This window comes from Fundulus heteroclitus, chromosome 22 (assembly GCF_011125445.2).
Source record: "Fundulus heteroclitus isolate FHET01 chromosome 22, MU-UCD_Fhet_4.1, whole genome shotgun sequence".
Lineage (NCBI taxonomy): Eukaryota > Metazoa > Chordata > Actinopteri > Cyprinodontiformes > Fundulidae > Fundulus > Fundulus heteroclitus.
Window position 1 is genome coordinate 36,868,321 of NC_046382.1, and position 15,978 is coordinate 36,884,298.

General features: G+C 41.3%; 1 protein-coding gene across 1 annotated transcript in view; it reads left to right on the forward strand.

Annotated features, from left to right (window-relative positions):
• wipf1b (WAS/WASL interacting protein family, member 1b) overlaps nt 1–15,978 on the forward strand; it is a 29,800-nt gene that overhangs the window by 12,190 nt on the left and 1,632 nt on the right. The window contains exons 2-8 of the mRNA XM_036126863.1: nt 5,017–5,119; nt 6,961–7,090; nt 9,802–9,957; nt 10,043–10,766; nt 12,847–12,947; nt 13,035–13,250; nt 14,463–14,576. Coding sequence (XP_035982756.1) covers nt 5,060–5,119; nt 6,961–7,090; nt 9,802–9,957; nt 10,043–10,766; nt 12,847–12,947; nt 13,035–13,250; nt 14,463–14,576 — 1,501 coding nt within the window. The 5' untranslated portion in view covers nt 5,017–5,059. The remainder of the gene's footprint in view (nt 1–5,016; nt 5,120–6,960; nt 7,091–9,801; nt 9,958–10,042; nt 10,767–12,846; nt 12,948–13,034; nt 13,251–14,462; nt 14,577–15,978) is intronic.

Genomic DNA, 15,978 nt, shown 5'->3' on the forward strand with positions numbered 1-15,978 from the left:
GAAAGACTGGGGACTGGGGACTGAGGTTCACCTTCTAAAATTGTCTGAAATGTTTTACTCTGGTTTCTCTCTCACATGACATACATTTAAGATTGTGGTTGTAATCTGATGAAGTATGACATGATTGCAAAGGTCTGTATTTGCGAAGACATTTACTGCTGATACTATGTTTGGTACAATAGATGTGTTTTGTATGCATGGTGAAATCATTGTTGTCGGGTTTGCGTGACGCATCAGAAAGTTGTACCGTTTAGTTTCGTTTGAGTTTAAGGAAATGTTCAAGGAATACGTTTTGTCCCAGCTGAAAACCTCTTTTGTTGCTTCTTTGTTGCTTTTGTTGTTTTTAGAATGTTTTTTAGAAGTTTTGAGCTCAGTGATTTAGCAGCAGCAAAAGGGTTTCTGTTTGTTTCAAACTATGCAGGAGCAAGTGAGATTAGATAATCAGAGAGGTTAAATTGGTGTAGAAATGGAACATACAAAGGGTAAATGTCAGGTTTGTGGAGTCAAAGTGAAAAGAGGAAGAAAGAAAAGCGGTAAAGAAAAATGCAGCAGGAAAGCAAAACGGGGTGAAAACAAAGAGAACACGAATATGAAAATGATGCTAGCTGCGATGAAGCTGTCATCATCATCCTGGCAACCGGATGGCTGCGGTGCTGGAGGCGCGTTGTGACTTCCTGTTTGTTGCTGCATAGAGGAAGTAAGAGGCCCCTCAAGGATGGTCTGAAGTGTGAAGCGGAGCTGTCAAGAGTATTTCTGTGAGATGGAGCCGAATGATTCAAGTGTGAAAACGGACGTTTATGCATTTGAGTCTAATGCGTGCATTTGTCGCTCGATTCTTAATTTATGGCAGCTCTTTCCACTTTCTTCAGCTTTGTTGTTGTTGTCTTTGTTTAAATAGATGGTGTTAGTGCCAGAGAACTGAAATGGCTGCATTTGCTTTAGCTGCTCTCTTCACTTTGACTAAGAAGCAAGTTCCAAAGGTTTGAATGAAGAAGTTGCTGTGCGTTTTTCGGGGCAGTGCTGTACCACTCGTGCAGCTTCTGCTTGTTCAAGTGTTTCTTTGATCACTTCTGCCGTTATAATCTAAGAAGAATAAAAATTTCGTCTGTGCACAAACATTACAGCAGACAGTAAAACTTATTGACTTGTTTACAGATTTTGTCATTTTTTTTATGTCATACCTAAATGTTACAGATCACCAAACTCATTTTGATATCAGACAAAGATAGGCCAGCCAACAGAAAATACAGACGATTATTTATTATGGGAAAAAAGCTATTAATCCTCCTGACCTTGTGCGAAAGAATAATTACCCCAACTTGTTAACCTTGTTTTTGGGTTCAGTTTTACTCACACTTAGTCCAGAGTACCACTGGACCTGTGTAAATAGCACCTGGGTGACATGAAGCAGCCTTAAATATTTAATCTAAGGCAACAACAACCTAAAGAAATTCAACAACACAGGAAACAAAGACCCTGGCCTCTGTCAGTCTAGAGACGGTTCCATTTCTAAGGTTTGCTGGTCCCTCCAGCAACCCACAGGGAGAGCCTTTATTCCATTGGTAAACCTTCTCAGGTGGTCAGATCACTCAGATTTATTTAAAAACTGCGTAGAAAAACTTTCCAGGAGGTCGGATAAGAACTGGGTCTCAGGTACAGCAGGCCTCGCTTGCCTCGATGTTCATGATTCAGTTATAAGAAAGCAAAAATTAGGCTAAGATTGAAGGGAAATAAAATGGGGATTATGCCAAAAAAAAAACACAGCTAACACAGCTTTTCAGAAATAAACAACCTAATACACCCAAAGTGCAGCTGGGCCTCATTAATTTTGGATGTTTGGTTTGAGAAACGATGGAATCGCCTCAACAGGCTGGGATTGTTGCTGTTTAAAGTATCCCTTTTTTCAATGTTGGTTACATAAAAACACTCATTAAAACATTACGTTTAAAACTATGATTCAGTGCAACTATTATGTACTGTGCTGTTGTACTAATTGTACTAAAGCAGCCTATTCAGTGTGGTAAGCTTACCTTTAGAGCGGTGTGTTTGCTTGCCGCTGACTGTGTCTAGACAGACGCTCTGCCAAAAGACAACCATGATCGCAGTTCTTAAGTACTTCTCTCACTTATATCATAATCTCAATAAATGCCAAAACATCTCATGATATTGTGTTGTTGTTTTTTTTTGTCTCTGTCAATCATGCCTAGTGTGATGCACTCGGGCTGCTTCAGGAGCGACAAGCATCACTTTCCATATTTGATGGAACCCTGAATTCTGTTTGCTAGCTGATCAAAAGCTTAGGCGCACTAAGTTTATATGCAGCAGAAGATATTGCCGTGGTTGAATTAAAACAGTTCTGCAAGCAGGACCAAAATTCTTCCACAGCGGTGAAAGAGACGGTTATCACAAACGCGGGATGGCAGCCGTTGCTGCACTGCAAGAAAGGAACTAAAAATAAGTACATTTTTCTTGAAATTAGTATATTTGTACTCGATTTGAGCAAGTAAATTAAACATCTGCCAATGGAATGAGTATTTTTACCCCTGTAACAAGGTAATTAGACATACTGCACTTGAAATAAGATGATGGAGATTTTAATTGCAAAACTCTTATTCCATTGGCAGGTCATCTTGTTTACCTGCTCAAATCAAGGACAAATACACTCAATTCAATAAGATTTTACTTTGTTTTAGGTCCTTTTTTGCAGTGTGCCATGGGTGGCACAACCAGTTATGGGGTACAGGGTGAGGCTACTGTTTCACACAGGATCAGGTTTGCTAAGCCTTTCTCCCTTAATTCATTAAATCATCTTTCGAAATCTCTTTTTTTTGTATTCATTCAGGTTATCTTTATGATGTTAAAGGACATTAAAGGACACGAAGCCTTTTAGTGTGACGAGAAACCAGAGAAGAAATCTGTGAGGGGGAGTGAATACCTTTTCTCAGAACCGTCTACTGTTTTTTTTTTGTTAGTGTTGTAATAAATGTTGTGTTGTTGTTTTTAACACAGTGATCACATGTTGTGATGCGTGGGGCTTCTCCTAAGCCCAGGTCCAGAGCAATTTGTCAGAAACATAATTGCATAGGCCCAAGTCTCATGAGAGTGAGCAATTACACAAAATAAAAACGAGTAGAGTGAACCAGCTGTTGGGGAAGTTCTCATTCAAGTTCCTGCTCAGTGGCACACAATGTGATTGTATGCAGGCTCTACATTTAACCGTCGGCAGTGACCACCCGTCTTCTCTCACACGCTTTCTGAAACTCTACAGTTTCGCCATGGATTGACAAGAAATTGTGAGGATAAATCATGGCGACAAAAGGCTGAACAAGTGTGTCAGTTTTTCTTCATCTTTTATGACTTAATAGTTTTTTTTTTAGATGATGACACACAAATCTAACATTGGGGACGACTAGTAATGATCTGTCCAGTCATAGCATTCGTTTTTTACCTAAAATAAAAGCCGGACTGGGTTGACCTCACCATAGAAACTATGATGATGACTCCTGACAGTCAGTAAGCCCTTTAAATGCCCGTTTGTACTCTGCCAGACATTTCCTCTAACATCTCACTGCGAATCGTTTAAGGAACTGAAAGCAACTGTTGTGACAACTGCCAGAAAGCAGAGAGGCTGTTATCAGGCAGGAACAGTGGAGGCGATCTGGAGAACTCGCTCCAAACAAACCTAAACTGTTCACGGTAGGACTGCAGAGAGGCGCATCTTCCTCTGGAGATTTATTCATTTTTTGCCTCATAGCATGAAATAAGATGGAGCGATTTGCTCAAAGAGTAACTAAATCACTTTCAAATCAGTTTAGTTATATTGCGCCGATTTACAACCGATGTCACCTCAAAGCCCTTCACAAAGTCTATCAGATCATCCATACAGATTGGTCAAAAGTTTTCTAAGAAAGCCAGCAGATTGCACTGAGGCATCGGCATGCTGAATTTTCTCCTCCGTTACTGTCGCTGCGTGCATGCAGCAACAGTAACATGAGTTTGTTTTAAGTGTGCAGCTAGTCGATTTCCAACCGCAGTGTTAAGTTAATAAGAACGATAGATGTCACTTGTTTAGTTTTCACACCATGACTATCAGTGTTTGTGATTGGAAATATTTGAAACCGCTTCAATTTCTCTTTCTTCCAAGTGAAGAGCTGCTTTTGTAGCCTTTTTTCAACCAGCTGACCGGCAGTGTGCAGCAACAGATTAAGAGAGAGGCAGGACCATCTTATTCTCTTTTGCAAATAGCTTTAAACCCGAGGAATGGCGATAATTGTAGTGGTTTCAAAGCCTTGGTGAACTTTGATGCTGGTAAGCAGATCTATGCTTTGGTGCGAATCTCAATTCTGCCTGCACTGTGAAATTAATGGAGGCTGAGAACCCAACGATAAATTTGCACCTTTGACCAGCATGCATCCTCGTTCAGTTGTTGCATTCACACCTGGTTTTATTTCTGATATCTTTTTTTTTCACCAGCTGGTGGCAATTTTAAAACATGTTCAAGCACTCGGGAGCAAATGCTCCGACCTTTTCAGCCCACTGGAACATGTCTGTTCGTCAGGACGGCAGTCTGTGTCTGAAAGCTGCATCCGATGTAGCCGCATCGGCTTACTGGACCGCAACCAAGCAAGTCGAGTATATGTAGAACCCGTTGTTGGTTCTGATACCGAATGCATTTTGGCTTTGAATTTTTAAGGCTCATTATAAAAAAAAAAGAACAGCATTTGACTTTCAAATAAATAGGCGAGGAAAAATGAGAAGTGATGAACAGAAATCAAACTTCCACATATTGAAGGTTGTTTCTGTCTAAATGCCGACTAATCCTTTAAGTTTTTTTTTTGTGTGTTTTCAGTGGTATTGGCTGATGCTTTTACTTCTTAAGGCCTGCTGGAAGTCAGTGGAAGTTTCTCAGATTAGTTTCATCTGCGATTTCCCCCCTCCCCTGGACTTCATGGACAATGCTAACTCATCTTTTGGTACCAGCTTATTTCCTAATGATTTGTGTGATCTGTCTCACAGGGTGCAGAATCCAGTCCAGATCCAGTCCAGCTAAGAGCAGAAGATGCCAGCCCCGCCACCCCCACCCCCTCCAGGGCCTCCCCCTCCTCCCACCCTTGCTGTTGTGAGTCCCTCTGTTTCCCATCTGAGAAGTCACACTCAGCAGAGACCTCTGGTGGATAAACCCTTTCATAACATGTTTTTTTCCTCCTCTGACCGCGCTTTTGGATTTAAACCCAATGCTTGGTTGCTGCCTGAATTTTACTGAGCAGATAGTTAAATGCACCCCATGAGAAAGTGATGATGGGATATTTTAAATTGGCAGAAAAATGAACTGAAGTCAATATGTCCGGACATTGGACTCTGGGAGAAAAACGGAAAGAAAAGATCTAGCAGTAAAAGTGAAAGAACATCACGTTTATGTCAGAATAAAGGTTTGTGAGTTAACAGCTGTGTATCTAAACTTAAGACTCTTTAGTGATGCTCTTTAAAAAAACAAGCTTCAGTGTGAAAACATTTAATAGATTGGACTTGAAATCAGAATAAAACTGTGATATGTTGCTATACTTAAGTACCTCTCAGTTATTTGGAAAACTATTGGACAGGTTATGACAGTAATTTAATTTAGAAAGGGAATTATATTTTATGTAGCTTAACCACACACAATGGTATGTTTTAAAGGTTTGTGTCTATTAAATGGGATTATTATGGCTGACAGATGGAAACCCAAGATGTAGTTTCTTAAAATATTATAATATTGAATAAGAGCAATTAAAAATCATTTTTAATACAGAAATGTTATGTAACGGTCTACACAATTGTATGGAAGATGGCTGCTGACTTGACAGTTGTCCAGAAAAGAGGCACAGACACTAACAATGAGCAAACTGCTTTAAGCATGCATTTTAATGGAAAGTTGACTGGAAGGACAAGGTGTGGTCGAAAAAAGTGCACAAGCTTCAAGGATAACCATAGCTTTGAGAGGAGTGTGAAGCAAAGCCAGTTGAAACGTTTGATGGATATACAGGGGGCGGAGACTGTAGCTGGAATCAACCTTTCAAAGAGCCAGCATACACAGACGTACCCAGGACATGGACTACAACTGTCACATTCCTAGTGTTAAACCACTCCTGAGTCAGAGACCGTGCCAGAAGTGTCTTATCTGGACGCAGTGGTCCGAAGCGTTCTTGTCAGATGAAAGTAAATGCTGTTCTTCATTCGGAAATCAAATATCTAGAATCAGCAGGAAGAGTGGCGAGGTCCAGCGTTTCCACGGTCAGGAATGATTTGGAGAGCCTTGGCATCTGCTTGTATTGGTCCACTGTATTTTATCAAGTCCAAATCCAGCTCAGCCCTCCACTAGGAAATTTTACGGACCTTGATGCTTCTCTCTACTGACGAGCTTTACAAAGGTGCCCATTTGATATTTCAGCAGGAATCAGGACCTGCGCACTCTGCCAATAGTACCAATGCCTGCTTTAAGGACATGGTTGCACTGTGATCAACTGGACAGCAAACCGACCTAACCCTTAAATACACCACAGAGATAATCTGTTGTCAAGAGAAACACAAGAGACACCAGAGACACCAGAGCTAACAATGCAGATGAGATTAAGGCCGCTATCAAAGCAACTTGGGCTTCCTGAAGCCCTCAGTAGAGCCACAGGCTGGTCGCCTCCATGCCAGAAAACAGCCCTGACCCAGTATGAATCGTATGCACTATACAGCCCATGGTGATACATTTCACTAGGCCCACAATTCTGTGTTAAAATCTCTCTTTACTATTACTGATGGAATATCTCATTATCTGAAACACTGAATTCTGCATATTCATTACATGTGACCCATAATTATCAAAATGAACAGAAATGACCCAAGTAATCATCACATTTTTTAAAATCCTTTTCTCTGTAACTTTGGACATTTCTTCCTTTGTTTGAATCTTTTTGTGCATATTTGTTCCAGGCTAACACACAGAAGCCGGCTCTGAGCCGATCAGAGCAGCAGGGACGGGGGGCTCTGTTGTCCGACATTTGCAAAGGCGCCAGACTAAAGAAAGCCGTCACAAATGACCGCAGCGGACCTGTGTTGGACAGCAGTAAGTCAGCGCCTCTTCATTGGCACCTAGCGGTGTTTAAAGGAAAATCCAGGTCCTGTTACTATGCTTGATTCATAGTAAACCAATTACACTGGTGCTCAAACAGTGCGAGTGGCGCTACCATCAAGAACAGCTACAGTGTAAAGCAAAGTCTTTGCATTTCCGATGGGAACACCCAGATTTTTATTCTTAAATCTTTGAAATGTCCCTTTTCCAGAGCCAGCATTCATCCCACTGCTTGCTGTTTGTGATATTTATATCCCAATCAGAGATTTAATGTGCTTGATACCAATCAGACTGATAGAAGATTTGGCATTGCCTGAAACTGAATCCCGGTCCGACACTTTAAAGTGTAATTCACCCCGATGTAATGGCAGACATCCGCCCTCAGACACATTTCAAAAATGCCACCAAAGTGAGCGGTTCCAAGAGACACAGAGTTTTAAGCAGGACTCGTTGCTGTGGCGGTCAGGATGAGGGAAAGTGACCTGTTGAAACATGGAGGAACCAGGACAGGACAACATCTGGAACTGTCTTTTGAGGTGCGGGATTTAAGGAATCTTAGGCAAATTCAACTGCAATAACCACTGTTCAACCCTAAGAAGGCAGTACTAAAATGGTTTTAAAGCAAATATTACAGAACTAAATAAGTTCACAAAAAAAAAGTTAAAGAATGGGCGTGTTCCGACGGTGCAGGGGGTAGTGAGCACGACCCATATACGGAGGCCTTAGTCCTCGATTCTGGCCTGAGGTCCGGTGCTGCATGTCTTCCCCCCACTCTCAAACCTTGTTTCCTGTCAGCCTACTTTAAGAAAAATGAGCCGTAAAAACACAGAAAAAGAGTATAAAATGTAAAGATTTACACAATAACATTAAAGTAGCACCCTTAGTTTATACAGATTATCTGCAAACAATTTGATTTTGGGGTGAGTTACACTTTACGTTGGTGATAAAATCAGTGCCATGTGTAAGCTTGAAACCAGTAGCTTTAAAGTACAGTAATATAACACCCTACATTTCCTCATTATTGCACCCACGATAGGAGGCCTATCAACCTCAAAGACGTGGAGCTCATAACCAAGGATTAGTCATCAAATGCCCAGGCCAATGTGCAACTAGCAATAAAGGGAAGGCTTAGGTTACTCTGCTAAGAAAGGGATTCCCATTGATTATTTAGAAGTATATAAGTACTGTTTGACAGATATTTACTAAAAATGTTAAAAAATCAGAATGTTTTTTTTTAAATTGATAGTCCTATTGTTTTGAGAGATGCCCAACTCGTTTCTTATTAGAAAAAACTTTGAATATAAAATTAGTTTCAAATCAAAATATGCCAATAATTTTGGGCTTAGCTGGATTTCGGTAAATAAAAAAAGGTAAAAGTTATTCTTCTACTTCTGAAACCTAGCACCTTGCTTTGAACATCATAAAACGTATCTGGGGTTGTAGCTGCTTTCTGGACAGCTCGGTGTCCCACAAAGAGCGGTCTGTATGTGAGCACAGCGTGGCGAGCAGGTCACATGACACGCACAGGAAGCTGAAGGAGCCAGTATAATATACCTTTTACCCTGAGTGCCTCTGAAAGGGTAGAAAAGCAGATTCTAAAGAGAGAATTGGGATTCTTTTAGAGAACAAATAACACACAGAGCCTAAAACACAGATATGTTAACCAAACATTAAAACAGGCTGGGATTGTTAAAAATTAGCCGAGCCAAAAACGACTGCATGGCAGTGTACTGACAGTCCAGTATAAGCAGGGATTAGGAGTTGAGTTTTGTCAGAGACTTTTACACCAATCATTTAAAAAAATAAGTAAATAAATAATCAGATACCGTGAATGGGATGAGGACATCCATAATTAGTAAGCATGTCATGAGGGACCATTTATGTCGCTTGTCATTGCCTTAGGTATAAAAGACTTGTTTGTGTAAACTTCTTCATGATTGGGGTGAATTATTTTGTCATTTTAGAATAGTTATTCATATTTTTTGAAGTAGAAGTATAAAATGAAGAAACTCACAGAAACTGAAAAAAGAACTAGGAATGAGACACGCAGGATGTGTGGAATTTACCAGCTTTTTTACTTTAAAAATAACTTCTAGGGTCCCTCAGGACAATAAAGTAAGAAGTAATTTTTGTCAAATATATGTTTTTTTTGTATTAGAACAGGATAAAATAATATCAGCTTCTTTCTTGGATGAGAAATTATAGAAATACAACCATTAACAAACAGCAAATGATGCACGAAACAGACTGACTACTTATTTTTATTTCTCTTTAGGTTTAATACACAATTTGAGACAACTGATTTTTATTGCAAGTGATGTAAAAAAAAAAAAAAAAATGTTTGCACCCTATTGACAAAAGTTAAAGAATATTCCTGACACTACAGTCATTGTTTTGTGGACATTTTAAGCATATTGCATGAAAATGCCTAAAAGAAACTGCTAAGGCTAGCATGTTTTAATTACCTTTACATTTTAAAACATTACTAGATTCTTTAGCATTTTTGGCTAAAGTTAGTAAGAGCCACACCGAAAGGTTTAAAGAGCCGCAGGTTGCCAACCCCTGACCTACAATTTGGCACAAATGACCCACTGCTCCAGTAGTCAGACCTTTAGTACAGTTTTTGCCCATATGTCCAGTTTGAACGTTATATAAGCAGACACTACTATCATGAATTAAGAAAGTTTTTCCTTCCTTCTTAGAACCCAAAGGAGGAGGAGGAGGAGGTGGAGGAGGTGGAGGAGGTGGTGGAGGAGGAGGAGGAGGTGGTGGAGGTTTTGGTGGTGGGCCTCCTGCATTGGGGGGCATTTTTGCAGGAGGGATGCCAAAACTGAGGTCTGCAGGAAACAGAGACAATGGTAAGAAAAGAGTCAAAAAACAATAACAATAAATGAAAATTGTTGTCTCTCTGCAAAAATAAATGTTCCAGATTTTCCTTCCCAGACTCGGGACCCAGTCGAGGACCTCTTCTCCCTCCAGGAGCCCGATCTGGAGGACCCAGCCCTTTTGGTGGTGGTGGCAGTCCATCTGGCCCACCAAAACTGCCAGGTGTCCCTGCTGTTCCTCGCGGTGGTGCTCCTGATATCCCCAAAGGCCGTCCTAATTTTTCATCCAGACAAGACACTCCAGGAGGTCCGCCTCCCCCCGTACCCAGCTCACCCAGACCACCCCAGGGCCTCCCATCTCGTGGGGGCCCCCCTCCACCATCTCTCCCTGGAGGCCCAAGGCCCAGTCATGCCAGTGCACCCCCACCGCCCAGTGTTCCACCAGGAAGGCATGGCTCTCTTCCTCCCCCACCAGGGGGCTCCTCAGCTGGGCCTCGATCGAACTTCTCTGCGCCCCCTCCCCCACCTTCAAACAGCAGCCGACCTCCCTTACCTCCAGCTCCAGGGGGGAGGCCTCCACTTCCTGAGGACCGACCGCCACCACCACCAGCTCCTGGAGGAGGTCATCGACCATCGATGCCCCGCGACATGCCCCCTCCTCCCCCATCTGTCAACTCCAAACCGTCTCCCTCGTCTTCCTCAACCGGCCGTTCCCCAGCTGGTGGGGGGGTGCCCCCTCTGCCACCGGGACGACCGGGGCCTCCTCCTGTCCCGCCTGGCCAGGGAGGGGGGGAGGATCAGAACACACCTCGCCTGCCCCAGAGGAACAGCTCACTCAACAGGTAAAATTGGAAAAATTTTTTTTAAAGAGGACTGCCCAGATATTCAGATGCTGAAACTGTTATAGATTTGAGTCTGATGGAAACTCTTAGAGCTGGGCAAATGGCTTAGCCTCAAAAACTGACTAAAACAATGTAATCCACAAAAAAAAAACATTATTTACCATTATTATTTTTAGCATATTCCTCTTTGCAGAAATACTCTTATTTTGCATTGAATGCCAAAGGGGTGTTGGATTTGGCCAGCAGGAAGAGCAGCTCTAAAGTCTGGGAGGACACGTCTTTGAAAATATTTGGTGATGAGAGCAACTGGGAGATAGTCATTCAGTCAACTATGGTCTGTCGCGGTACTGGAATTGGTGTTGCAGGCTTCAGGCATGTGGGAACAACCGAGAGAAGTCGGGATAGGTTGAAAATGTTGGCGAATACATCTGTCAGCGGAGCACAAATTCTTCATTAGAACACAAAATCTGCTGCCTCTGCTCTTACCGGACTGAGTGGTTCTTGTTGCTTTGATGAAAGTGTGGCCTGCTTGGTCAATAGCCGAGTCCGGGATGTTTTCGTCCAATCACCTGTAAACAGTAATCCAGGCAGTCTGCAGCTGTTCGCAGCTTTAAATCGTCCATCTTGTTGTTGATTGTGCTGGCATTGGCTGAAAAGAGGCTTTGAACGTTCGGCTTATGGGAGGTTTTGAGCGTAGCATGAAGGCCTCCCCTTAGTTAGTCATCATACCTCCTTGTAACACCGTCCCTCTGTGATGGTAGCGTGTTGGGATCAACATTTAAGCGCAGACACTTCCGAGTTCCGCCTTTGGCATTTCTCAAAATTGTATCATAAATTGAGATTGAAGGAGCAATAAGTGATATTTCACCATTAAGTGGAGCTTGAGCACTGTCTGTAGACCAAAACAAGATGTGCATCAAGCCACACCTCTTTCCACCGCTCCAGCTCTTGGTCCCCATTTCCCCGTTGCACCCATTGGCTTATATGAGCCTATTTGCAAAGGATAAATACACATTCCTTTCAGAGGAACATGTCTAGTGAAGAAGCAAGTAAGTCATAACATATAATGTTGTTAGTAAGAGAACGGTTTGATCCGATGGACATGCTCTCCACCACTTTGTGCCTGGCGGTAACATTTTATTGGCAGGGAGGGGCTAAGCCCTGAGGGGCAGCTGTTCACGTGTACATACGGCCATGTGCTGCCCGGCTTTGTAAACAAGAGATTGGAGAAAACACCGAGAGATGGTGTGTGACGTTTAACCATAGGCCATCTAAAAACATTTTGTTTTTAGATGGCCTAGTTTTTAAAATGCCTTTAGTTCTTCACAAAACAAATTTTCTATCTAAAATAGTGACCTTTTGCGTTTTGCTCCTTTTAAGGTAATACCATCTTTATGTTTATTAATCAAAATTGAGGTGGTTTGGGCGTCTGATCATGATGCCCTCTGGGCGCCTCCTTTTGGGGGTTCATCCAGACACGTCCCAGTGGGAGAAGACCCCGAGGAAGACCCAGAACTCACTAGGGATCGTTTAGTAGCCTAGTGCACTCAATGTGAACAACCTTTTTTGGTCAGAATAGGCTTGTCTTGCATATCATTTGTGATGATTGTCAGTTGTAGTATTTTATTCTTTATTTTTAACATTAATGTTAAATTTTAATAATTGTTCGTTTGTCTTGCATATTTCAATGTTTTTTTATTTATTTTTCCAATTTAGACTCTAGAGAGGAGTGCAATGATTAGTTCATTTTGTTATCTTTTTTTTGTTTACACAATACCCTAAATGTCAATGAATATTCCACAAGGTTCAACAACAAGGTATTTGGAGAAATTAAACTTTTTTCAAGGCTCAAAGTGCAAGTAACACTTAATTTTTCTAACTCTGTGAATAATCCGGTAAATAATCCTTATTTCAATGTTGATCAAAGTAATCAGGATTATAATTTTCCTCTCAAACAAGCAGCCCCAGAAACTATGGGGCTGCTATGGTGGAGATGGATATTTTACCCCTTGGCCTCTGTTTAAGATGAGTTTTTTTTTCTAAGTAATATAAAGATGAAAATCTCCTTCATCTTCTCCAGCCACGGTCCAGCAACCCCTCCTGGTCGATTAGGACCCCTCCCTCCTCCTCCAAATGAGAGACCACCGTCCGTGGGAAGAAACCAGTCGTCACCGCGCACAGGTAACCCACCAGTCTCTACCGACTTCATCAACAATGGATCACTTCTATACAAAGAAGTCAGCAACAATATTGCCTCTGCCTCCAAAGGTCCTCTTCCTCCACCGCCTCCTTCTGGTCGCAGCGTGGGCGGAGGCAGCATCAGGTCATCGCCCGCAGCTCCTCCCGTGGGTCGGCCCGGCCCGGAGCCTCCCCGTGGAGGGCCTGGCGGTAGACCGCCCCTGCCACCAGACAGGCTGGGGCCTGGAGGGGCTCCACCGCCCATGGGGAACGGTTTCCAAAACTCGCACCACAACCAAATGCAAGGTCTGTAAGTCCACAATGTGCTAATTTAGTTTGGAATAAGCAAGGAAAAATGAGAAATATATAGCAGAGTCTGGTTGAAGAAGTACAAAGCAAAGGTATCCATGCCACATAACTATGTTTTAAACTCAGGCTTTAATGTTTTTGTAAATCTGAAAGGTTTGTTGTGCATTCAGCCTATTTTACACTGATGCCCCTAAATAAAATACAATGCGACCAGTTTCCCTCAGAAGGGACTTGATTAGTGAAATGAGTGCATCTGTTTGTAATGTACTCTCAGTATGAATCCAGCTGTTCAGTGGAGGACTCAGGGGTTTGTTAGATAACATCAGTGAACAAACAGCATCAGGAAGACCAAGGAACACAGATGAAAGGTCAGAGAGAAAGTTGTAGATATGTTTAGAGCAGAGTTTGGTTAAAAAATAAAATCCAAAGTTTGAAGCATCTCACAGAGCTTTGTTCACCCCAGCATCTGAAAATGCAAGGATGTGCTATGGCCTTTATGGAAAGGTGGGAAGAAGAAGGCAATTATTGAAGGAAAGTCATAAAAAGCTCTGTTTGCACTTTGCCAAAAGGCGCGTAGGAGACACAGCAAACATACACAAGAGGTAGCTGGGGTCACATGAAACTATGTCAAAAACCTAAAGACCACTCATCATTATAAACACAATGAATGGGAAAGATTCCAGTATCTATATGTGCAAAGGTGGTAGAAACAATACCCTAAAAGACCTGCAGCTTTAATTTCTGGCTATACAAAGTACTGACTCAGGGGGCTGACTCCAAGGCACGATTTCCTTTTTTTATTTTATTAGACGATCTGTAAAAGAAAAATGTTAAAAACCATGCAATCTTTACTTTTGCTTCTCAATTAACAGCTACTTTCTGTTGGTGTTTCCCCACAAAATCCCAGTATAATACACAGGGGTATGTTGTTGAACCATGAGGAAATGTGCACTGTAAACGAAGAGCTTGTAAAGTTATGTAAGCTTGACAAAAGATACAGATACCAGCTCAGTCCTATATACTGTTTTTCAGACTGATAACTATTGCCCTATGTGTTGTTGTTTTTTAACACAAGCTTGAGTTAAGGCAAAAAAAACAGAAAAACCCTGACCTCTATTTCAACTAGTTTAGTTAAAGTCCTATTATATCCTGTAACGTCATCCAGTCTAACTGACATAATTGCTCCGTTTTCTCTGTTTCCTCCAACAGATGAGTTCGAGTACAGGTTTACTTTTCACCCAGTGTCGGAGCTTCCTCCACCTGATCCCTACGTGCCCTCCCATAAAACCTACCCCAGTAAGATCTCCAAGACGGAGAGCAAAGGTGACGCACGCAACACACATACACTTTTTTCCCCCAAAGTATTTCAGCGCTTGCTCACAAATTAACTTTAAGCTCGTCCAATTGTTAAAACATGGAATTAATTTGGAAATTTGGAAGCACAGACGCTTGATGCAGAGAGAGAGACTTTATTTTTGATACAAAACAAAGTATTTGAGTTTTAATAATGACCATAACTGTAGGATCCCATCTGTGCAGTGACTTTCCCCCATATTTAAAAGCGCTTTTGTGAATACTCACTTTACAAGAAAAGTACATCAGATCAACAAAACAGAATGAAAAAATACACTAAACACAGTAAAACACAAAACAAATTACACTGAGCTAAATATTAAAGTTTTGTTTATATTGTCTGTCTCTCTCTGTCCTTGTAAAGCATCTTTGAGTGTTCTAAAAAGCACTATATAAGTCTGATTTATTAGTATTAGTATTATTGTTGTTGTTGCTGAGAACATAAGATATTTTTCAATTTTCTTCGATGGATCTTAACAGAATTTGCAAACAGGATAACTTTTTTAAAATCAAATCTGTCTTTAAGCTTTTGCTCTACATTGATTTACACATAACTGAAATCTAAGTACATTATTTAATGAATTAGAACGTTACATGCATACTGTTGAGCAGGTAAAAAAATACTTTAAAATTGTTTGTGATATTTATAATTTTCTTGAACCATGAGTCCGTCAGAATTTAATCGGCATAACAGTGGAAATTTAACCCACGCTGTCTGATTATTTTACCAATTGGTAGCATTTATATAGTAAAGATATTTGGCCCAAGCACCGAATCCTGTGGTACTCCACAAGTAACGCTGGAGTTCGAAGAACACTAACGGTGCTGCACCGTCATGTGTATTGCATATTATCTCACATTGTTCTGTGAATAGGCTGGTGTCTTTCCACTGGCTGACTTGAATATTTTTTCGTCTTTTTCACCTGAATATGTTATATTATCAATAATGCAATATTTACTCTATGTATTTTCACTGTTATTTTGGCCTAACTTTAGATTAAATTAGCTTGTTTTTTTCCCATTACTAAAAATTGTCTTTGCCACTGTCACTGTGTCCATAGTGGGACAATAAAGGCATATGTTATCTTTTACATGAACAAACTGGAATCTTTCAGAGCCAATGATTTTGACCTATGTGACAAAAAGTTTGGAGACCGTTGCTCTATGCGCTGTTGATGAGCTGACTTGAAAGCCACATGAAGCTTGAAGGTCTTTCTCACTTCTGCACAATGTGTGTCTCAACATGTGCTGTCCCCACGTTGTGATTATACAAGGCTTACCACTTCATGGTTGCTCCAAAATGCTTCCACTTTAACTAATGAACAGTGTGAAGTCAAAAAGATTGGATGCTGAAACAGGATCGAAATGTTCA